Source organism: Emydura macquarii, unplaced genomic scaffold (genome assembly GCF_026122565.2).
Source record: "Emydura macquarii macquarii isolate MOO-44397 ecotype Brisbane River unplaced genomic scaffold, CSIRO-AGI_Emac_v2 contig_2422, whole genome shotgun sequence".
Taxonomy (NCBI): Eukaryota; Metazoa; Chordata; order Testudines; family Chelidae; genus Emydura; species Emydura macquarii.
Window position 1 is genome coordinate 9768640 of NW_027132559.1, and position 25397 is coordinate 9794036.

The 25397-nt window shown below is 39.7% G+C and overlaps 1 protein-coding gene across 9 annotated transcripts in view; it reads right to left on the reverse strand.

Moving 5' to 3' along the window:
* Positions 1-25397, reverse strand: part of RARB (retinoic acid receptor beta) — a 483315-nt gene that overhangs the window by 278339 nt on the left and 179579 nt on the right. For all 9 annotated transcript variants that reach the window (XM_067561902.1, XM_067561899.1, XM_067561898.1 and 6 more), the window contains one exon: positions 9432-9941. In XM_067561902.1, the coding sequence (XP_067418003.1) occupies positions 9432-9609 (178 nt within the window). In that variant the 5' untranslated portion in view covers positions 9610-9941. The remainder of the gene's footprint in view (positions 1-9431; positions 9942-25397) is intronic.

Below are 25397 nucleotides of genomic sequence, written 5' to 3' on the forward strand. Positions count from 1 at the left end.
CACTCCTGCCAGATGGCTGGAGATGGGATTGCTCCTGGGACATTGGTATAGACTTCTCCTCCAGAATAAGGTCATCCCTTAAGAGGGCAGGGCCGGAAAGAAGTGGAGACTGTGGATAAGGGAGGAGTACATCCTCCAATGTTATGAATGTCTCCATACACTCTAATGTTCAAGGGGTTCCAGCAGTCAACTTTGAGGGACACAGTGCATCTGTGGCAGCCAGATAATCTTTAGCTAAATGAAGCAGTACCAGTGATGGGTCCAGACCAGCACTCATAGACAGAACTAGTGAACATCTATCCTTATGCTTCGGTATCGAGGTGACAGATGGAACTGGTGGATTTTTATTTTTATATGCTTTGTTCTCCAATCTGGGAGGTCTTCATTGGAGCTGGTTCCATACATGACATCTCACCCAGCCTGGACAGACTCAGGGAGAAAGCACGTTTCTTATGGACAGTCCTCGAAGGGGATCTGTCCTGGAGACCATGAGACTGCCCTCTACTCTCATGGGAAGCCCAAGAAGAAGAACCATTGGGTTTATATGTCGAAGGCTCTGCTCCATGGCACGTGCTTAGAGGGGCAATATTGGTCAATTGAGGCCAGCATACAGGGGGTGATTTCTTTGGCCTAGATTGGACAGGGGCCTCATAGCCTTCTCCATCAGGTGCTTTTGTAGGCGAAGCTCTTGGGCTTCTTGAGTTCTGGGTCAGAAGGAGTGAGAGATACTGCACTTTGCAGAGTTATGTGCTGCACCCAGACAGTGTAGGTACCACTGGTGGAGAAGGAGCAAGAGACACAATTCATGAATCCTGGGAGTCTGGGCATAGTCTCGGAGCTGGGGAGAGGCTCCCCAACTGGGAGAAAGAAATGCCTGTGCTTACTATAAACTTTAACTACTAAGTTAAGATATATAACTATTTATAAACATTTTCTTTCTTCACTAGTTAAACAATGGAATGAAGGAGGACACAATGCCAGGTCAGGCCATACTGTGGTAAGAAGGAACTGGAGAGGCATCAACCCGAAGTGCCTCTTATACCCTCAGCTGGGAGCATAAGGAGAGCTACTACACATGTGCAGGCCAACAGACACTGCTCTGAAGAATTTCCAGACTTGGGTTCAGTGCTGTGCACAAATTTCCAGACTTGGGTTCATTTGTACCCCTATGTGGAATACACGTAAGGACCAGCACTCAAAGAATACCAACTTTCAGAATTGTGCAGCACTGTATGATCAACACGCTTCATAGCAATACACAGCTCCATCATTCCCATTTGAGTCAGAAAGATATTCTTTTACTGCAACACTGTGAGAAAATTTAAAGATCTCTGACAAATTTACCACCACTTGGCCTGGGGATTATATTCCATTTGAAAAGTTTCCAACGTATTTCATTAGCAATATATAAAATCAACAGTTTACATGAACAGAATATTTCTTTCAAAGAACCAAGAAAGAAGCCACAGCTAAGGTAGGATAAATGAGTGATGGAGGTCTATGCAGTAACAGGGGACTAGAGAGATCCCTCAAATATTTATTTCCAAACTTCCTAACATTTGGAGTTGTTGGATTTTATATTTTATTTGTGGGGGGTACGGGGGAAAGGGCGGTAGGAAGAGTGTGAGGAAGGAGAGTGGTTTGGGGGGGGGGGTTTGTTAGTTTCAATTATAGCTTTTTTTAACTAAATGTTTTGTTGCGGAATTTCCATGCTTTAAGGTCTACAAGTGGGGGAACAATTCTGTGATAGATCAAATGAGACCTACCAAAAGCTAGGCTCTCTCCTTTTAGATTTTAGCAAGTCTATGGGCAATGTGAAAAGAAATTATGGGGGTAAGTGCTAGAATCAGTATGATTCATCCATCTGTATGCTAAAAGACTTAACAGAATTTCTAAAAATTGGTTCTTATCTGAAAGCTGGTCTACACTCTCCCTCTACCTGGAGAATTGATTCTCTAAGTCCAGGAAAGCTGGTTGCTAGCTTCTTAAGTGATTTATACCTGTGGGATTCCCATGGTTCACTCTGATAGGGTGGAGTTGTGACCTGTCTGTGCCTAGGGTAGCCCATCTGAAAATGCCAAGGTCAGGGCAGGCTACAAAAAGGAGAGCAGATTCTCCCAAACTGGTGGCTAATACTGTAGTTAGAGTCACCATACAGTCACAAACAGTGCTTCTGATCCCCCACACTGGTTATCAAGAAACTAAAAACAAGAAGTTACATATTGCATTTCAGTCTCTGGCTCCCAATTAGCAACTAGCTCCAGTAAAGAGGTATGTTATTAAAACTCTTATTTCCTTTAACAAAAATGTTCTCCTGATCCCCAAAGGGTCAGCCACATTGCCAGATCAATATGAGTTTGGATCTTACTAAAAATACCACGCTGCCAGCCAATCCTTTAAGTAACTAAAACAGTGTTTCTTAACCTGGGGTTATAGAGGGGTCGCAAGTGCAGAACTGGTATTGGGGGTGGCAAGAAAGGCAATTGCCTGGAGCCACAGGGGCGCCATGAAACTAAGTTACATGCCTCAGCCCCGTGGGGGTGGGACTCAGGTTTCAGGGGTACAGTAGTTTGGAAAGGTTAAGAACCACTGAACTAAAACTAAAGGTTTATTATAAAAGGAAAGAAACAAATAAGAAGAGAGATGTTAAATGACTAAAGCAATCGGATACATACAAGTGACTTCAAAGTCCATGTATATCAGATTCTTAGCAGAATTGTTGAGTTTGCAGGCTTGTACAGTTCCTTTGCTGTACATCCAGTACCTGGATGGGTCTCAGTCCTTTGTCTCACAGCTTCAGATGTAGAATAGTTGATCCAGAGGTAGGAAGCAGGGATGAAGATTATAACTTATAATACAAAACTGATAAATACATATAAACGTGCTTATCAATCTCAGCAAATCAGGACTTTTCCATCAGTACCTTGCATGGCATATTTTATATGATATTTATGGCAATTCTGTAATATTGGTATCAGTAATATTATAAATGGTCACTCATATGCCAGACAGTGTCACAGGAGTTACAAAAGGAGTCCTGGGCATTTACTCTGAGGGAAGAGCTATTACTAAGTAGTTTAATTTGAGTAACTTTTAGGGGGAACACCTTTAAAAGTGTTATGCTTCATAGAGCTTATTAGGAGATAACAATACTATAAGAGAGTTCGAAAATTTCTCAACTGAAGTTTAAAATTGTTCATAAGTTAAGATAGTTTTATATTATGAAAACCATCACAGAACATATTACATAGTTTTGTAAATCTAGTCTGATTGTTTCAGAAACCTAAGATTAAATAAACCCAGGAAGAATTGAAGGCAGCTTGTTCCAAAAGCAGTGGGTCTTTTAAGGTCAGGGCTGATGTCATTAGCAAGGTATTATATTTGGGGATCTCTCATCAGAATTCCCAGCATGATAACACATTGCCTGTGTGTAATGGAATTAATATTCAAATTCTGCCTATCCTAAATTCTGAATATAAGAACTTGAACTATGTTTAAAAATAAAAGAGGCACAGGTGATGATAAAAGGTGATGCCCAAAGATAGCTGGCAATTGCAGAGATGTGCAAATGGTAAAGAGTATATGGCAAGCCTTCAATATGAGATGGGATTTAAAGGAAGAGGAGGCAATAAAGGCGAAAAGCAGAATAATGAGGAAGCTGTAACTACTGAAAAACAAACAGCTGAAGTCATTCAAGGTCTTAATTCATACTGGATTTTTTTTCCTAATTCAATACAAATATAACATTATTATTAGACTAATGCACAGCTGTTGAAAACTATAACTATGCTAAGTGAAAAAAATCCACCACTGGAAATATTCCCCTCTTGTAGCACTGCAAGATAGAGTGGGAACTGGGAGTCCTTGACCTTCTAAGTAATTAAGGGAAACAGAGATATATTCTTATTTTTATTAGAGATACAGAAAGACACTGAACTATTTGAATAACTGGAGAATTTGCCTGTATTTGCCTGTTCCTGAGTAGTGTGGATAGTTTAGCGCTCTCTTGGGGGCAACACATCGTAATGAATATCCGCTATTCATATTTAATGCAATCTGCCAAAGAGTGCTTTTGGGAGGACTTTTTGTGTCAATACAATGATTAACAAGTGAACTGGAAAAGTAAATGAATGCCTACAAGGGGTGGAGCTGGGGAAAATATGTTGTAACACACTAAAAATACTGCATTCTACTGTATTAGTTTAATGATGTCAGTCAGGCCCGATCTATCCCCAGAAAAAAAAACTTTGAGCTGGAATTCAGGTTCTAAATAGCCAATAATATTAGGAAAAACAATCCTAATAGAAAATAATGTTTTAAAACAACAATCTGCCTGAGTATTTCAAAAGGGCCTCAACCATAGCATCTAGCTACTACGTATAGTAATGGTTCACATAGCATTCATTGTCAGAGGGGATTCTATTCCCTGCCTCTCCTACATTCTTGAATAATTTAATTTTCCAGATATCTACACGTCTGAAAGACCTCTACAGAATAGAACAGATGGGACATTCTATTTTAAAATTACACTTTTAAAACTCCAAACCCTGGGAAGTATGGAAATTTGCAGTTAAACTACCTTAACTCTGTTCTTATACCCTGGCCACCCCACAGACTCTCCATATAAGATGGTTATGATTATCTAATAAGTGGACCAGTTACTCACCTTACTGACTTTATATCAAAATCCTTTACAGTACCAGGTTCCCATCTCCCAATCCCTCTCCTACATTCCCTGGGACAAATAAAGGCAGGATCCTTGGGATCCAAGTCTCATGGACAAGGGGCTTGAGAACTAGATTGGAGCCATGAGTCAGAGAGAGAGTAATAGGTGAATCATCACATGATTGTTACTAGTTAACTGCTCCCTGGGTTGCCTCATTTGGGAATATGACAAGAGACCATCTCAGCAGAAAGCAGACTGTCCCAAATTAGGGGATTTTTTTTTAAGCGGGCTCAATATGTTTGTGCATCTAGCCCCCATTTTGGAATAAATCCAAACCATTTCTATCCATGTGGAGGTATTAAATCTCAGTTAAAAGTCCCAGAAGATGAACAACTACTCCATATCATAGTTTAGTGATATCTGTATTCAGACTGCATTGTAAACACATTGCTATTTATGTTGCCAGCCCACTAAATATTATATTAAGATAGAATTTGCCCTTTCAATTTTGGTACAAATACATATTGGCAACAGGTGATTTTTTTCTGGCTTTTATATAGTTTCCTGATAACTTTTTAAAATACGTTTCTATTTTTACATCACATTCTAATTCAGACCCCAACAGGAACAGGCAGCATACCCCTCTTCTCCCTCCCCCTTTCCCCCCACCACTGTGTCTTTATGATGTGCCCACACAGTCTGACCTGTTTTTAGGTAACTTTTATTTTAACAATCTTTAGGGTAATTATTCTTTTCTCAAGTTTATTCACCCCTAGTTATGTCAAAACATTTTTCCTGTTACCTTGTTGTTGATTTCTTCAGTATTGTTGCTTTTAGAGAGCTCTTGCTAAGGAAATGTACAATGAAGCTATTTCAGCAGTTAAGTCTGAGGCACCCACAGTGAATACCCACAGGGACCACTACTCAAAGAACTTCAAGGTTAACCTCATTCCACTAGATCATCCATCCCTAGTTATGTCAAAACATTTTTATCATTACCTTGTTGTAGAATTCTTCAATATTGTTACTTTTATGGAGCAACTGCTAAGGAAATATACAAGCAAGCTATTCCAACAGTTAGGGAACTAACCCAATAGTTGCTGGTGCATGGCCCTGACTTAAAAGGTACTAAAGGGACTCTGAGCTCCATTTTCTTTTTTGTTGTCCTGGCTCCCTGCTTATAGTTCCCTAGAAGAACTTCCCTAGAAGAAGAAGTTCCCTAGAAGAACTTACTTGTCTAGACAGAGGACTACCAGTGCACGTTTTTCATGGGTTCATATCCAGAAGAACTGAGAACTAAGTGATCCACTGAAGCATGAAATTCCATAACTAAATCAGCTAACCTGAAACTATCTCAGACCATTTTTTTAATGTAGAAAAAGTTTGTGGGTTTATCATTATGAATGCCATTGCATGAGCCAACACACTGAACACACTCTCAAACATGACTACTGAAAATCTCTGCTTTGTACTGCCCAGGGTTAGTACAGCATTAGGTGAATCAATCATGCTTACAAAAGTAATTATCTTCTTAACCACAGTCTCTCTTTTATTCATTCAATGTTAATATACAGTTCACCTATGTGTAAAGGTAATATTTTTTCTGTTACTGACCTTTTTAGCATTGTGACCAACCTTATAATTATTAAGTATTTTGCACTATGTATCTCAGTCTAAAAACAGAAGTCAAGTCAGAGGTGAAGGAGTCAACACCATTATCAACATCAGTGAATTAAATCACTATACCACAGTTCTCTTACTGTAGGCCACTTATGCTCATAAAATTAATCTGACTAAAAGCCTTTTGCCTCTTTAATAGGAGAGGGGGCTGGGGATGAGGCCTCTCATTTCTGAGATGTCAGTCCCAACTGTAGATAGAAGATGGCTGAATTTACAGATACTTGGTAGAATGGAAAGAGTCTCAAGTCAAGACAGAACAAAATAGTACAGTAAAATAATATGGTGTCTTTCAGCATAAACTGTAGCAACTTTGATAGCTCTGAACAAAAGCTGATAAATTACACTGTTTTAAGATGATTAAAGGGACCAGAGGTCTTTATTCCTAACAGAGTTCCTATTATCTAAAATATTGTTACCCATTGAAGTTGAAAGATAAATAGCACTGAGGATAGAGCCACATATAGTGCAGGGCTTCAGGCAGATACTGGGCAAGTTTCCCCACATATGGCTTCTCACTACAGATCTGTGTTTCCCAGTGTCCAGTTCTGGCTCTCACGTTAATAAGAGAGACCGCAGACCATGCTGAACTGTACCAAACTGTGTGGCAATTTTGTGAAGTGCAAAAATTAGTTAGGATAGGCCACTCTGACTACTTTCAAGAATCTGAACCCAGGCCTCTTGAAGTATAAACTCAATGCACTAGGTTCCTTTCTCATGGAACAGGAATGATTTATAAATAACTTACGAGAACTCTAAAAGTCTAAATTCAGAAAAGGCTGCCACTTCTATAACAACGGAAAAAACAGTAAGTAAGAGATATCAACCAAAAGCGTCAGCAGTCTTGCAGGGATCTCTTCCAAGAAATTTTTGTTTAACTGAGTCCTCAAAATATTTCACACAGAGGCCATAATTTTCAAATGTAGGTACCTAGTGTTAGGCTCTGAAGTGACCAGATTTTTATGCTCAGTGAAGTCAATGGGAGCTGTTGGTGCTCAGCATATCTTTAAAGAATCAGGCTAATTTTACTTACATATCTAAATATGGATAAAAATGTCTGTCTTAAGGCAAGCACCTTTGAAAATACTGAAAATTGGAGGATCAGACCATGACAGTAGAGACTTAAAGAGACATTCCCAAACTTTCAGAAGTGGCCATTTGTTTTGAGTTCCTCCAATATACATCGGGCTTGATTTTTAGAAGTGCTGAGCAGTCAGAATTCCTATTGATTTGATTTCAATACAATCTTAATTTAATAAGAACATGCTTGTGGTGAAGAACAATTGTGGATATACACTCCTATATATTTTGGATATTTACCAAAACATGTCTTCAAAAACGTGCTGTGGACTAATAATCTGTCTGATCCATTTGACAGAAGAACTTTCTTGCAATATCGGGGCAAAAAGTTCAGTATTCTGATAATAAACCAGGATCATTTCTAAAGGGACTGGGAACCTAAATGCTTAAAATGTTTTCTAACTTTTAAGTGTTTCTTCTTAACACCCTACAAAAGAATCCATATAGTCAATAAAACAGGGGAAACTGAAAGCCTGACCCTGAAAACACTCAATACTCCTGAATGAGGTCTCATGTAAGTCTATACACATGGGGAAATCACGTCCCCCTTGAAGTTAATAACAAAACTCACATTTATTTCAAGTGAGGCCAGGAGTTCATCCATAATGTGTAAGTGGATCAAGGAGGGACTGCACATGCAATTGGCATTAAAGAGTGTTTGAATTTCTTCATTCTTTGTGTATCATGCTAAAATGTTGCTTTCCTTCTTTGTCGCTATGGTTCTCTCTTCTCCTCTGTTCTCCTTCCTTGTCTAGAACTCAGAACTTTGCATGCTTTTTCACTCCAGCACCCAGAGACCACCCGTGCTTGCCAATAGTAGGGGGCAGAGTGAAAGCAGCTGACTTAATCAGCAGTGTTACTGAGCATGCTCACTCCGTGTAAACATGCTCAGTACAAGCCAAGCACTAAATCTGGGGAGCCATGTGACCCCACATGCCCTCCCCCCACGTGTCACCTCTGTCAGCACATATTTTAGTAGCTGTTATAACACTTTTTCCTCTGTTTCACTAACAAATATCAATGCTCTGCAAGCCCTCTGCAGCTTTTTGTTAGTCAAGAGACCTCTTCACATGGAGCATTCACAGCAAGGTCCTTTAACAAACATCTGTACAATAAATGTGAGCTGTGAAACAGAATACCCCCCCAATATCCCATTGACCATGCACTGCTTTTCCTCATGTGGGGCCCAACTCCGCACTGTTACACCACTGAAAATGTGGAGTAACCCACTTTCCTTAAATGATGTTACCCTATATTTACATCACTGCAATTGAGACCATCATTTGAACCCCTGGCCCTTCCTTTCAATGAATTTGAAAGTAAGTCCTAGCAAGAAATATGGCATTGTTCATTATAAAAGTACTGAAAACGAATCACTTTGGCTAGTGCACTTAGTAATGTTGAACTCCATCATTTCAAAGAGGATATACCAGAGAGCAGAGCACTGTAACACTGTATATGAGTTTCAAATGCATACACACAGGACCTACAAAACACCTATTGATTCTAGTGGGAGTTCTGTGTGCAGCTACAGAAATGGGACCTTAGTATGGCATACAACTAAGAAGTAGTTTCTACTTAAAACGAAACAGAAGAGTGCTGTTAATTATGTACTAACATAAGCAATAGCCATTTGCTAATTGGAGGTGAAATGATTTTTCTGCATGATTTGTTAACAAAACACAAGCATGGTCTGACCTGCAGTGGTATGATAGGATATCACCACAGCTACTAATGAATGATAATGCAAGATTTCCTAACATTATTTGTCTATTTTACCACTGATGATTTTTACAGCTGGAGTATTTCATACGATTGAATGTTTATTATCTTTTTTTTAAGGCAGAGAGAAAAATAAAAATCATATTTCAAAACAAATTTGTTTTTCAAGAGAGGAGACGTAGCAAATGAATAGCTGTAATAAACTTTATAATAATCAACATTTTCATTCTTTCATAAAGAAAATATAGCAAACAACAGCCATAAGAATCAATAACTGGACACTTACTTGCAGGTGATGGGGTGCTGCATCCACTTGTTGGTGGGTTACCCTGGATTCCATGAAGGGAAGGAAGTGAAAGTCCACCAATGACTGGAGGAAAAAGTAATGGATACGGGGCTGTTGGATAGTGACTCATATGTCCATTCACTGTTGGTACAGGACACGTTCGGCTGCTGGTTGTCATGTTAATACTTCAAAGGCTATGCAGCGTACAAATACTATGTTGCATTACTCCAGGCCAGCAAATGAATATCTTTAACTTGTGAACGGCAGGCTGTCAAACCTGCAGGCACTGCTTGAACTGGATTGTGCGAAGATGAGAAGATATTCACTAAATAACAATCCTTTATTTCATTGCTGCTTTCTACTGTTTTTCCGGTACATTCTTTCTGTGCAGATTGAGAATAGAAAATCTTCTTTTCCTAATCTGTGCATGTGGGGTGCAGTTCATCTGCTTATTTAAATAACTTTTTTCTAGAAGGATAGCTTCACTCTACAGATGCATGCTGATTTAATCTGGAGGGGGAAAAACAAAATATATTGGTATATTACACACAAAGGCTGAAAATCTTTCCCTTTTGTGCTTATTTTGTAAACAGAGGTATTTACCAGAGTCCCATAATGCAGGCCTGACAATCACTGAAGGTGAAATCCTGACCCCATTGGTCTTAATGGGCCAAGATTTCAGCACTAAATGTTTAACTGCTAACCAGACACAACCTCTATTTTAGAAACTGCCAAATTCTGAACTTTGATCAATCAAATGAGCTGTAAAAAAATCAAGTCAAGATTAATGTTCTTGAATATACAATGTAGCAGCACAAGTCAAATTCAATAAATATATAGTGGGGGAGGTTTTTTTTAAAGTGTGTTTATCATACACAAAAGATTCCAGTTTCAGTCCTGAAGATTCATCCGCATAACAGATACAGAATGAGTGGCTGGAGTGTAAGCTCCCCACTCTACTTCACCAGAAGAGCCACCTCTGTGGTTCATTGCCAATATCATAGAATCATAGAGTTGGAAGGGACCTCAGGAGGTCATCTAGTCCAACCCCCTGCTCAGAGCAGGACTAACCTCAGCTAAATAATCCCAGCGAGGGTTTTGTCAAGCCGCAGCTTAAAAACCTCTAAAGATGGAGATTCCACCACCTCCCTAGCTAACCCATTCCAGTGCTTCACCACCCTCCTAGTGAAAAACTTTTTCCTAACGTCCAACCTAGACCTCCCCCACTGCAACTTGAGACCGTTGCTCCTAGTTCTGTCATCTGCCACCACTGAGAACAGTCTAGCTCCAACCTCTCTGGAACTCCCTTTCAGGGAGTTAAAGGCTGCTATCAAATCCCCCCTCAATCTTCTCTTCTGTAGACTGAACAAGCCTAGTTCCTTCAGCCTCTCCTCATAAGTCTTGTGCTCCAGACCCCTAATCATTTTTGTTGCCCTCCGCTGGACTCTCTCTCTAACTTCTCCACATCCTTGTTGTAGTGGGGGGCCCAAAACTGGACACAATACTCCAAATGCGGCCTCACCAATGCCGAATAGAGGGGAATGATCACTTCCCGCGATTTGCTGGCAATGCTTCTAGTAATGCAGCCCAATATGCTATTAGCCTTCTTGGCAAGCAGGGCACACTGCTGACTCATATCCAGCTTCTTATCCACTGTTACCCCCAGGTCTTTTCTGCAGAACTGCTGCCTAGCTCATCGATCCCCAGTCTGTAGCTGTGCATGGGATTCTTCCGTCCTAGGTGCAGGACTCTGCACTTGTCCTTGTTGAACCTCATCAGATTACTTTTGGCCCAATCCTCCAGTTTGTTTAGGTCCTTCTGTATCCTATCCCTCCCTTCCAGGGTATCTACCACTCCCCCTAGCTTAGTGTCAATCTGCAAACTTGCTGAAGGTGCAATCTACCCCATCCTCCAGATCATTGATGAAGATGTTGAACAAAACCGGCCCCAGGACCGACCCCTGAGGCACTCCGCTTGTGACCAGCTGCCAGCTAGACATGGAGCCATTGATCACTACTCGTTGAGCCCTATGCTCTAGCCAGTTCTCTATCCATTTTATAGTCCATTCGTCCAACCCATAACTCCTTAACTTGCTGATAAGAATACTGTGAGAGACCGTATCAAAAGCTTTGCTAAAGTCAAGGTATATCACATCCACCGCTTTCCCCACATCCACAGAGCCAGTCACCTCTTCATAGAAAGCAATCAGGTTGGTCAGGCATGACTTTCCTTTGGTGAATCCATGTTGACTGTTCCTGATCACTGTCCTCTCTTCCAAGTGCCTTAAAATGGATTCCTTGAGGACCTGCTCCATGATTTTTCCAGGGACTGAGGTGAGGCTGACCGGTCTGTAGTTCCCCGGTTCCTCTTTCCTCCCTTTCTTGAAGATGGGCACTATATTTGCTTTTTTCCAGTCATCAGGGACCTCCCTCAATTGCCACTAAATATCCCACTAAATCCTTGACCTTTCATCTTAGGGTATGGTCTCTACTGGGAAAACATATCCTGTATTAACTAAAACATGAAGACAGTGTAAACAAGCCCTTAGACTGTCAAGAAGAGTATTTATCAGTTCAAGTCATTATAGTGTTTTATATAATGACCTCTATTTCGGAGTTCCCTTGAAGAACACTCAGAAGCTTCAGCTATTTCATAAAGAGTAGCAGTAGGCTGGCATGACGATAGTAAACTACACCTGGGCTCTGCTCTGGCTGTTCTTCTGCTTTTAAGCGCAAGGAAAGGCGGTGATTACAATTTTTAAAGCCCTATATCAATAGGGGCCTAGTTTCCTCCTTTCATGCCTCATCAAAATAACTGAGATGCTCCTCTTTGTGCTAGTCTCATGATTCCAAACCTTTAACTGGAGAAGCGGCATTTTGGTGGTGTCTTAAACAGTGAAAAGTCAGGGTATGCTCTATGGCTCATCTTTTCAGCCAGTCATTTGCTTGATCTTTGCCAAGGCTTTACAATTTTTGAAATCTAGTGAGAGGTTGCTATTATTGCTGACTGTGAACACTACTGGTTGATGTTTGTTTTTAACTTATGCCATGGCGTTGGGTGCACAATAATTTTGACGCTATGCTGAACTCTTGTCACTAGGAGTTTTAGCAATCAGAATGAGTACACTTCAGTTTTGTTTGCTTAATGATGTACCAAATCCCCAAGTCCATATATATATACACATGACCTTATAAAAAGACCAAAATGTGAACCATTAACAGGGCAAAAGCATGAGAAGTCAGCAAATGCAATAGGGCTGGCTCCTCAAATTCTCCCACAAGAGAAGCCATTAGGCTCTCACAACATCTCCAACTGGAGTGAAGGGAGGGAGAGCCACGTGGCAATCTTAGCCTCTCCCATCAGCAAATAGTCAGTAGGCATCCCTGACATCTCCTGCTTTTATGCAGTGAAGTACTCAGATGTATAAAGACTTTAAAGCATAAGGGTGTCAGCCCAGAAGTGGTTGCAGAGAATGAATAATAATAAAACTTCCCTCTATTTCATCCTATTTCCCGCTTTTCATCCACAGATCACCAAGTGATTTACAAAGGAGGGTGAGTATTATTAGCCCCATTTTAGAGATGGGGAAACTATGCCATAGAAGTCAAGTGACTTGCTCAAGATGATGCAGCAGATCAGTGGCAGAGGTGGGAAATGGTGACAACACGGTTTTTAGGACAGGTGCTGCTAGTCAGTCAATGGGTTGGCATTAAGAATTAAAATGAGAAATAAAAACCAAATTCATATGTGTTTGCATGCCTGGCAAGTCACACAGAAATGGAATATTTCTGCTACATGTGGAATTTTGACACAGCAATTTGACACAGCAATTTGAGGATAACAAAGGTAGTTGCAAGTATTTAATAATTGCGTACATTATGTGTGAATAGCTTTAACACTAATGAAGCTAGATGCCAGGGGAGGAGAATATAATGATTGGTATATTGCACTAAACACACAGTTTTGGTGGAAGGGAGAAAAAGGGCTGATCATGTTGCTTTTGAGGACCATCTTCCAGGAGAATACTGAAACAATACTGTTCTTGGAGGAAACTACTCATAGCCAAAATAATAGGTCACAATTTATCTTGATGATATCAAGATAAAACTGAAAATTAATATCTAACTTCCCTCATCTCTTAAAGAATCCCACAATGAAGGAACAAAAATAAAATGGCACTGAATTTCTAGGAGCAATTCAACAACAGTACGGGAGGATCCCATGCACCAACAACTTCAGGTTGGAATAAACATTAATCAACCTAAAAATCAAGTATTTAAAAGTTGGGGAGGTACATAGACCAAATTCACCTGAAGTCAAGGAATTTGCACCAGGATGAATGAGGCCCTTTATAGTTATTTATTCAATGATTCTTAGGTCAAGGTCCCCTATTTTTAAATGAAGCCTCCAAAAATAAAATGCAGCTTACAAAACTATCAGATACTTCCAACTGTATTTCTGTTAGTTCAATCATGCAGAGCTCAGCACACATTATCAAAATGCGCACAGCAGTGGCCTTTGATGATATTTCAGATAGAGCAGAAATATGACTACTGTGTGATGAGCTAAGCAGGCAACATCTTATACATATGATTCTTAACTGGCTTTCTTTTATCTTCAATTCATTTATTATACAGTAACTACTAGCAAGTTTTTAAACTTATCAGGTAGAAGTGCAAATGAGAGGGGGAAAAAAGTACTATTTCAGATTACTTTTTGTCTTTAATGTCTAAAATGAAAAAAATTGCAGCTTATTAGTAAATAAAGGTGGACTAGGTCCTTTGATTTCCATTTTTTAAAAATATAAGGCCCAGTTCTTTCAATACTTATTCATACAACTAGCCTTCTGGGAGGCTAGTTTCAGATGGAAATCAATGGACAAGTGTTGAAGTCGTAAGACATGAATGTTTAAACCTCAGCTATATTGCTCTCTCCAGAATTACTAAAAAGAGATATACCTGTATACTTGAATGTTAGTTTATTCTTTATGAAAAATAACTACTTTTTGTAAAAAAAATAAAAAGTAGAAACTAAAATAATGTCATGTAGTCATTTCTCAAACAATGCTGGAATATTATCTACAATACAGTTTCTAGTGATTTGCACATGTATCAACATTTTCAAAGTGTATGTCCACATGAATATTATTATAGCTCCAAACTATGATCATCACATAATTATAAACTCTGGCAGTCCATATATAAATCATTATTATATACAAATTACAGAGTCCTGGAACATTAAATCTTTTCCTGCCTTTTAAAAAACTATTCATTAATTTCAGTCTTCAGGGAAGAAAATGTCCTGCAAAACAAGAAGGATATTAAGCCTCCTTCACTATCTTGCTCTGTATGTACATGCGGACAGGCAACATGGTATGATAAGGTGGCGGTGGCTCCAGTACTGGGTCTTCAAATGCAGTATGAGTGGATCAACACTTATAAGATACCCAAAGTGGAAATCACAGCTGTGAAGTCAGGCTAATCTCTTGGCCTAATAGACTGTAGAGAAGAGTATTAGGAAGGATAACCAATATCACTGGATTCATATCCAAACCTCACTGCTGTGGTTTCTAAGAGTCTGGCATTAGACATCATTCTCAAATGTGGAGAAAGAAGGAGCCAGTGATGGTTACAGTTCCACAGTGACATTCTTTTTTTCTCAGCTATGCCTGAAACGAAGTTTCCTAGGACAGTAGAGGCAGCACTACCGTTGCCAGCTGCAAAGAGAGGTGCTCCATCTCACTGCCCATTTGGTGCTGTTAAAATGAACAAACACCCACTGCCAAAGGAATACTTCCTGCAGGTGTGGCGTGCCATTAGTGACGGTGTGCCTGACTGCAACCCTCTCTCCATCAGGCAGTCCCATGGGCTTCAATCCTATGCCCAATCGGTAGGGTTTTCAAAAATGTCCAATTCACTTTGGAGCTTCTGAAAATCCCACCCAATACATAAAATCAGCTTTCATGAGACTATTATCATGAATGAGTGTTCAGCAGAATAAGGGTTGCACAATAGAACCCGTAGCAGGAAAAGCAAGGCCAAAGGGGATCGTATGGAAGGCCTTTTCAAACACAAACTATAAGACATCCATACTGGGCAGTAGACTGAGCACTAGCCAGTGACTCTTCTTTGACAGAACATATACTTCCTTTTTGCATTCTACAGACCTTTGGTTGACTTGCCTATAGTGATACAGCAGGAGTATGAAGACAGAAGGCTAGAATAGTTTCTAAAGCATAACAACATATTTACCAGCTATAGTTAACCTACCAGGTGTACCTATCTCTTTTCCATTTCTTCTTGTGTTTTATGTCATTGAAGAGTGGTTATAATCTGCTGCTTTATTATGTACAAAACCATCTGTGACTGGGAGGAGGGAGTGGCCCCATTTTTCATATTGTCTTCCTATTATTTTAATTGCATATACATTTTGCATAAGATCAGTCTTGGAAAGCAACTTTGTTTTCTGAGCATCTGCTGATACTCCTAGAGTTTATTAAATTTACTTCACTTTCATTTGCTTCCATTTATTTTACTATGATGTGATTCTACTGACTTCGGTGAAGCTGCTTTCTCTTAAACAAGGCCCAAATTCAGTTCATGAAATCCTTTCGTTGCCACAGGCAACTATGCATGTCATTGACTTGGCATAATATATATCAATGGCAGGAAGAGATCTTGGTCAGGGAGCCAGTGCAGGAGGCCTGGTCGACTGCAAACTGTCAGCAGACAGATTGTGCCCCGTCTTCCCGTCTGACACACTGGGATTCAACACCAGACCAGCATTCTTCTCCTGCCATTCTCCAATCTCCACAACAAGAGAACTAACATATACAGAGTCTCAACATCAGAATCTTTGTTCTCCTTTACTCTGTTTCTCCTTTCCCCAGAAAGAACATTAATAAAAGTGGTTTCTGTTATGGCTTCTCAAAACAGCATGGTGGGGTTCTACCTTATCTACAGCTCCCACTGAAATTCTCAGGTACTTAGAAAGACCCCATTACTCTGGTAGATAAGCACGTCATCATCTTTAATCTGTTTGTCCTCACAACACCCCTGTGACTGCTACTGCTCCTATTTTACAGACAGGGAGCTGAGACACAGAGACTAAGGTTCAGATTTTTTAAAGGTATTTAGGCACTGCTGTGCTCAGTGTTGCAAAGCCCAGGTGCCTAAATCCCTTCTGACAAGGAGACAGGCTCCTAAAGCAGTTAGGCATTGCAGTGCTGAGCGCAACAAGGCCTAAGAGCCTCAGATCTCACAAGAAGTCTGTGGTAGAGCAGGTCACTGAACCTGGGTCTCCTAAATCCCAGGCTAGGGCCCTAACCACTGAACCCCTCTTCCTTTCTGAGGGGGGGAGTCTGGCTCTTCTTGATTGGGGTTGTTCTGTATGCTCCATAGAAAGGCAAATCCCTTCCCTCTCCTCCCCGCCCTCAGAACAATGCAGGAGGAATTTCACAAGGAAAACCTTTCAGTGATTTCTTCCCACTTACCCCAGGAGAGGGTGTTGATCAAGCCCTTAGCTATTATGCAGCTTTAAGACAAATTTTAATGCTGTTTTCATAATAAATCAAGATCTGATAGGTTAAACAAACCACTGTACCTAATGTATAAACAATTTGTAGTTTATACTGAAATCCTTGGTTATGCATATGCTTTCTATTATTCTACCTGATGGTATCACACTGAATAGAATTGAATAATTCAAGAGATTTACCAGGAGTCAAGTGTAAATTAGTCAGATATAGTAACATGATATTCATGTTGTCTTTACGACTATGTAAAAAATTTAGATGGAAACTTTGTTTTTTTTAAAAAGCAACGTTTAGTTTTTCACAGATCATCTTTGAATGTGAGATGTTACGTTTTGTTTCCTTACCTATACAAAGAGACTTAATTAAACAATAAACTAGTTACAATGGAGAAGTAAAAAAGCCTTCAGAGTGTTATGTTTCCTTTATTAGCATAGTGATGTGAAACTAAACAGAAGAAGCAATCTAATAACAAACATTCCTTTGAGAACTGTTCAGGGAGCAAAAGGACATCCACTTATTGTTCAGCCCATCCCATTGGTCCATATATGGCAATAAAGGTACAATAGAAGGAAACAGGAAACAGCCTGGCACATCTACATTATCTTATTAGAGACTAATGGATATCTCAGAGGAACATGCATCTGATTCTGAATAGTCTGTACCAATCTCCTAAGCAATTATTCTTAATTAGTAGATTCTGTTTATAGATGGAACTTAGTGTACCCTGCTGTATCAAAGAAAGGCAGACATCTGGAGGGAGATATGCTTTTCTTAAAGGGAAAGAGCTGCAGCTATGTTTTTATTTTGGCAAATAAAAGCTCTTTCAGGCATAACATCTTCTACTGTATTATTAATCAAATATGCATGATGATGAAAAAAGACCACCCTGTTAATCTCAAACTATGAAAGTAAACATAGGAAACTAATAGCTGTATATGAATTTTATGACAAAAATCACTCTGATAAGCAAATAAACAATGGAGTCCTAAAATTTTCAACCAATAGTCTTAATATAGCAGATTATGTCACAAGAACAACATCTGCATTTTGTATCTGCCAAGTCTGCAGCCAAAAAAAGTAAATCACTTCATGTGACCAGATGCATCAATATAAAGGAAGGAGTATGAAATAGGCCTTTGAGGCCAAACTATTGAAGAGCAGATCTGCAGTTCATAGAGTCCAAATAACCAAATTATCAAATACTTGAAGCTAAAGGTGCAGGATAAACTGTGAAAAAGATCAAATAAATTGCAGTAACAAAAATTAAAGAACACATATTGTCTAGCACTGAGACCTTTCCCCTATCTCTGAGTTTGTAAGGCTGTCATCTTATGAGACAGAGATTTCTTTTTTTGACATGTTGTTAATACTATGTGGGATTTTTCTGTTTTTCGCCTGAGTGCAATTATTAACACAATTAATGGAACTAGTGGTTAATGTACAAAAGTTGCTGGGGAGTGCATTGAAAAGCTTTCTAATTTTTTCCTAAGCACTTAGGCTTTATATGCCTTGTGTCTTAAGCACATGTTGACACACTCCAGGAAAACTGCATATCTAAATTTGAAAGGGGGGGAAAAAGTGACACACATAATGGCACCCACTTATTTACACACTACACAACAGTAACCTGCGGGGGCAACTATTGACTTTAACCTTACTGAGAATCTGGGCTGGAAAGCAGCCGCTGCAAGTATGTAACCCCCAGAAGCATAATCATCTATTTCAAGGGGGTAACCTTTGTTTCAGCCAGCCTTTATCTGTAATACACAACATTCAGAAATGTACACCCCTTACATTTGAAGGTTTGAAAGGCACAATGCCTATTTCCTCAGAGTTGCTCAGAAAAGTTACTAATCTGTGCTAGTACAATGTTGGCAATTAAATAAGTTACACGGAATTGAAAAATAAGATATAGCAGGGCTTTGTAGTTAGAGTTGCTGTTGGTCTGCAGAGATGCTACAGAATATCATTTGTCATTCTATCTTAGCTATATTTAAGAACCACGCACCACATTATAAATGCATGTCTTTCTGTTTTGGGGGTGTGTTAGCTTTTAAAAAAAAACCTATCTGCATTCCATATTTCTTTCATTACTCAGCAGTTGTCAAATCTATACTGAGAAGAAAAGATAAATGGTTAGGTCAGGTGATGGGGTTAACAATTTACTGCATGTACATCCTGAGAAGACAAATATGGTAGAACTGGTTCATGTTTATGGGATCAGAAGTTGAATTTCCTGTGCAGCCACTTCTCAATCACCCTGCCAGAGAATCTGCTGCAGTGTTCTGCACAGAATATAAGGGTTTTGGAAGACTTTTTGTCCTGGTACAAATGTTTTTTCCCCAATGACACAATGTTTTTTCCCCAAATGTACTTCCCACATCCAAAATTCCTTTTAATATGAACATTTCTAATAATAAACATGAGAGGAGTCAGCACTTTGGTAAATAAAAGGGGGCCAAATAAGCTTTCAGTATACTGAATTTAGCTGGCACTAAATTAATTTCCCAAAAATCTTTTAGAGTTAATTTCTTAATATTTAAATTTCTTAATATTTCACCTGCAGCAACATTTCTGTTCTTTTGCTGCTGACTCTGTTGAAGTAGCTCATAGTGAGGCAGTCCCAGGCAATAGGACTTCCCTAAATACCAAGTGTTAAAGGGTTGTATAGGTCTAGAAGAGCAAAGAGTTTCCAGCCTATTATTCAAAGCCACCGTTTTTCTCCTATTGAACATAAACCCTAATTCTTTCCACGTGCCAATGCCTACACGTACTCCAGTTTGGAGGACAAAATATACCAGCTCTTATTAGTTGTAATTGCATTGTTCCACTACTTAACCAGTAGAGGGCTATATAACTGATCCTGCCACCAAAACTAGCTCTTCATGAAGACTAAGCGGGACATGCCTAACCAGGAGCTCTCATTTTAAGGTCCTTCCCAAACCAAGGTGCCACACAAAATATTCAAGGACAAGGCACTGTTTCCCCAAGCCAGCTGCTACATTTTCATCTTGATTCTATATGCTTTAACTTGCCCTACACCATTTATTTTAATACCTTTCTGCAATATACAGGTTAACTGGCTTGCCATGATTCCCCAAATGTCACAAACATCACTTATTTATGATTGATCTAATTGCGCCCGGGTGAGATAATATTTTTGATAATGACTGTATAGATGGTGAGCAGGTATCTATTTTCCTTTTCTGCTAGGTACCTAACTAATGTATGCTCCAAGTGCTGTTTAAACATGCTCATTATTACTTGTACTTTCACATTATCTTATTCTGGTTTTAGACTGTCTTTAATTTTGTATAATTTCAACGTAAAGTTTTGGAAGCAAAACTGATAATAATATTAATCTAAGAGAAACCTGAAACAAACTTACAAAGCCGAAGGATGGGCCTAAGCTTTGAAGTTCTTATCCAGGTCCAGATCTGGCTCTAAGAAAGCTGAGGAGATAGGGAGAGTGTTGGATCTAAGAATTTAGACTAGCCAATTAAAAAGAGAGGGGTTAACTAGCTGCAATATTTGGACCCTCAACGTTCAGGAGTATTTGGATCTAGGTCACACATTGGGTCTTTCGTGAAGGCATCGAGGACAAGAAGGGTGGCAAGTGGGAAGAGAGGAATGGGCTGGGATAACTGGTTCAGGAATCTATGATGACCATAAGCTAATGTTTGAACCGTGAATCTCAACCACATAACCAGAAGTAGCTGTATGCCCCTAATATCTGGGAAGCATGGAGAATGTGCTACTAAGGAATACTGAACACAGCTGCTTTGGCTTATCTCTTTCCTTAAATATATCATATTCAGTAATACCCTGCTGAAAGACAGTATAATTCTTCTGAGTCATTAAAGGCTCCTTAAACATCATGTACTCAAAAAATGACATTTCCATTGCCTGTTTTAGGCTCCAGAGCCTTCATTTATAATGAGTTGTAAGTTTTAGTGTATTCTGAGTAAGAATCTCACATGGTAAGCAGGATATGCCACTGAGCTGGTGGAGATTATGGACATTTATTTTGAAACCTATGTTTTCTGTAGCTTCTTGTCAAAGTAACCATAAGATAGCAACATTAGGCAAAGGCATTAACTAGGAGAGGACAAAACCACGCAATGGCTTGTAGGACAAAAATAGCAACTTTACTGTCAATATTGTGCTTAACAGGGAGCCAATAAAGCAACTGCAAAATGCAAATAATACACTGAGATAATCTAGCACATGTAAACACCCTGGGATTAGTGTTCTGAATCATCTTCAAATGCTGCAAAACCTTACTGGTGTGGTCATTATGACAGAGCTGCAACCATCAATTCTAGAAGCCACAAAAGCAGCAGCATCATTGTCATATCATGATGCATTAGGAAGGGATGCATTAGGAAAAATTCGGAGATACAGGTTAGATTACAGATAACATTTTCAAAAGCATCTATGTGACTCTGGAGCCTAAATCTCATTTTTAAAAGTGACATAAGGAGCCTAAGTGCTTAAATCCCTTTTGAAAATGGGACTTATGTGCTTTTGAAAATGCTATCGATAGTCAAGTCTAACCAGATTAAACAGAGCATTCAACAGGGCAGGAGCAAACCTGTGAATACATCACTCAACGTCACAAGCTAGAGCATGTTTACAACACTTCCTTCTAACAGGGTTCTGTAAAATAATAGAAAATAAAACATTTTCATATTTGTGTCATAAGCAATAGTAACTGAGGCAAGGTCCAGAGCTATGCAAAACATTCCCACTGAACTTCTTGCCTATAAGACCATGACTTAAATTCAAGGTTTCAGTCTTAATATTCCTGACCCAGTTCCATCCGCCCCATCCCTGCAACTGCCTCTCTCAATCCCCACTTACCTTCAATGGATTTAAGCCTGCCCCTTTCTATTCCCCTGAATGAGGTTTACTGTCCATCACAGCCCGGGGAGAATTTCAGATGAGGAAAGATAAATTTCCTTGCATAGTTCAACAAGAGAAAGGAAGTACTACTGCTGCCAGTCAGCTCAATGTAAAACACCTTTGCATTCCCTGGCATCTGTGCACTAGGAACAATTTATTACTATTGCAGTAGCACCTAGAGGACCAGTCATGGTTAGGGCCCCATCACACTCAGCACTGTACAAACACAGAACCACCATTGTCAAAAACTATGGGGTACTGCTTCTAACATTGACTGCAGTCCCATGGGTTCCCTAATGGCCCTCTGTGGGATAATAAATGCACCTATGCTCCAACTCAGTAAAGAACCAGCAGCTGCAACTAGACTATTTCTATGGTCCTGCTGTTCTAGAGTCAGATGGCCCACACCAGATGATCCCCCCCCCCACACTTCCCCCGAAACACCAAAAAACTGCTAGGACGACAGCTCCATGGTATCCATGAAGACTTCAGTAACTCAGCCAGAGGTGATGGGTTTATTACAGGAGTGGATGGGTGAAGTTCTATGGCCAGCAATATGTAGGAGGACAAACTAGGTGATCATGAGGGTTCTTGCCCTGGGATGGGGAGGAGGGGTTGAAGGGCTAGATAAAGGTAAGCAATGAGGTCCTGAGAATTGTTGGGGGAAGTTGGACAAATCGATAATCTTGACACAACATGATCAGATGTCCCCATTGGAGCCTGTAAGTTTGGTTCACTCAACCTTTGCAACCAAATTGCACAATTCAGTTCACAAGCCCTTGGGTAATAAAATCATGTGGGTTTGCACATTTCTAACCACCACCAAAGGAACCCGATCCTCTTATCATTGCATCAGGTATACTGCAGGCTGGGCAATCTCACCTCATGGTCCAGGCTGCTCACTCCCAGCAACATACACTTTTCTAACAGAACTCCCTCAAAGACATCATGGCATATCATACAATTGTTCTGAGACGTTATTAGTAGCATTAGAAATCATTTTAATTTTAAAGGGTACTTAATTCAATCTATTTGTTAGGACAATTCACAGGAAGAAATTCCAATGTGAGGAGCTGTTAGAGTAGATTCAGCCCACAGTTTGCAACAGCCAGTTCGCTGAAGAAGGTGCAAAGAGATGTAAATTCTACCTCAAGGGTGATTCACCCTGAGCAAAGGCAAATAATGTTGCCACACGGGATTTTCTTCAGGAATGGGTGAATATGGGCTGGTGAGATATAGTGAATCCGCATATCCTCAACCATTCCGCTTTCCTGCCAGCTCCAGTCAGTGTTGTTCAATTACAGGCCTCCTAGCAGGCAGGAGGTTACAGCAATTTTCTAATAGTGCAACCTTGTCCCCTGGTGGAGTTTCCATCATGGGGTCTCTAACAGCTGGCTGAATCTGGCCTATTGTATAGTTAAAATACAGAAGAGTTTGAGAAATTGAACCCTAGGAAAACAAAACCAGTTGCGTATCAAAGGTTGATGATGCAATCTGCTTTAACAGTCTGTGTAAATGTTAGAGGCCAGGTAGAACAAATATTTGGATGGTAATGTCGAAAGAGAGATGTTAAAGAAGACACACTTTTTAACTGCAATTAAAGCTTCTTCAAACGGGGAATGGTTGCATAAAACAAAAGAGATAATCAGTTTCTCAGCTGAGCAGAGAGAGAGAGATGAACTGGAAATGCATGGAGCCAGTCAAACATCCAAATATTGACCTATATGATCCAAAACAATTTGAAAATGGATTGAGCAGAGGTAGCCCAATCAGAGTATGTCTGGAAAGAACACACTGGTTCACAAGTATACCTCTTAACCTGCCAAATCCAAGTGTGGAATAGAGTCTACAACAAAGACTCAAAAAGAGGGACACCACAAATTATTTTATGCTGAAATTTTAAAATGTTGCAGAAGTCTTTCCTTTAGTGTGTGTGATTCCTTCTATAAAGAACAGTCACTTACTTTACAGTAACTGTGGCTCTTCAAGAAGACTTGTCCATGTGGATCCCATGATCTGCACTCCATCCCCACTCCTTTGGGGTCCATCTCTGCTTGGATTCTGAATTAGTGATGGAACTGAGAGGCGGCTGGGCTATTTGGTAATGTATGTCCTCAGGTGGAAGGGCACAAGGACATTCTGGGTACGGGCTGGCTGCTAAAGACTCCAGTCTAGCACATGGAAGGCATACATGCAGCATAAGTGAGACCCCACACAGACAAAGACGCAAAGAACTGCCTCAGTATCATGATTTTTATTTTTGATCATATAATTTTTAAAAATGAAAATGAGAGAACAGTGAAATTGTGTGGAACATAATGTGGAACTTCAGGACAAAAACAAGTAATGCCCCTCAAAATAAATAATATTTAAGAAGTATGTTCATGAGAAAAGTGATATAGAGTTTTAACACACAGAGAGTCCTCAGAGACTTGAGACAGAACACTAAGGTTATGAAAAATTCCTTTGCCTAAGTAGCCTTTTTTGCTACACTGATTCTCATCTATACTGATTTGGCCTTATCTTCACTAGGAAAAAACTGTATTTTAACATGTTTCAGCTAAAACATGTTAACTAACATGCTGCATTTTTAACATGTTAGGTAGTTAAGGTAAAACTTAGTGTCCCCCCGCCCCAGGATTAACACAAGTTAAAACTACAACTGCCTTGTCTACACTAGGATTTTAACATGTATCAACTAACGTGTTAAAAACACACCTTTTTCATAGTGTAGACATGGCTTTTAAGGCCCCTTTATACTGCTGGGGCGGGGGGTGTTAAAGGGCCTTAATGTAAAAAAGAATCAGTTCCATTGTCTTTATTATGAGTAAATAGGATTGTCTGTAACAGGCACATATATTTATTCTCTCTTAAGACAATGAACATAAAAACATTGCAGCATTTGAAAGTCAGAGCTGCAAGTCAAAGACCAAATGGTTAGAGAGAATTGGAATGGCAAAATGTGAAAAATGCTATAGCTAGATCCTAAACTCCAGTCCAGCATTTCCAAGACACGTGATTTAGTGACAATTCCCCAAAAGCAGCTCTGCATCTTATAAATACTGGTCCGGGAATTTGTTGTGGGCAGAGGGTGAGGAAAAGAAATGTATTCTTTCTATAGGAAGTACACATTTTTCTGGGTGTAACAAAGCAAACTTCCATCCCGTGACTAAGGCACCTTTAAGAGTCACAGAGGACTCAGAGCCATCTACATGGAGCAATTTTGTCTGACTTGCTAAAAAGACTTGACTTAAAACAGCTTGACTGTCTCATATACTCCTAAACTTTAGAAAAACAAGTAAATCCAATTTGGGATTTACACAGCAAATCCAAGGCATGCAGTTTCTCAGCATTACACCTCTGCTTCACATTCCTCAGTGCCAAGGTAACTTGGTCACTGCCCCTCTTTCAGTCTAACTAAATGCATTCCTAAACAAAAGCTCTTTGCTAAAATGGAGTTAAGATGAAAAGTCTGCTTCAGTGGAGTCCAGCTAACACCCAAGAATAATATTAAACTTTCTTTT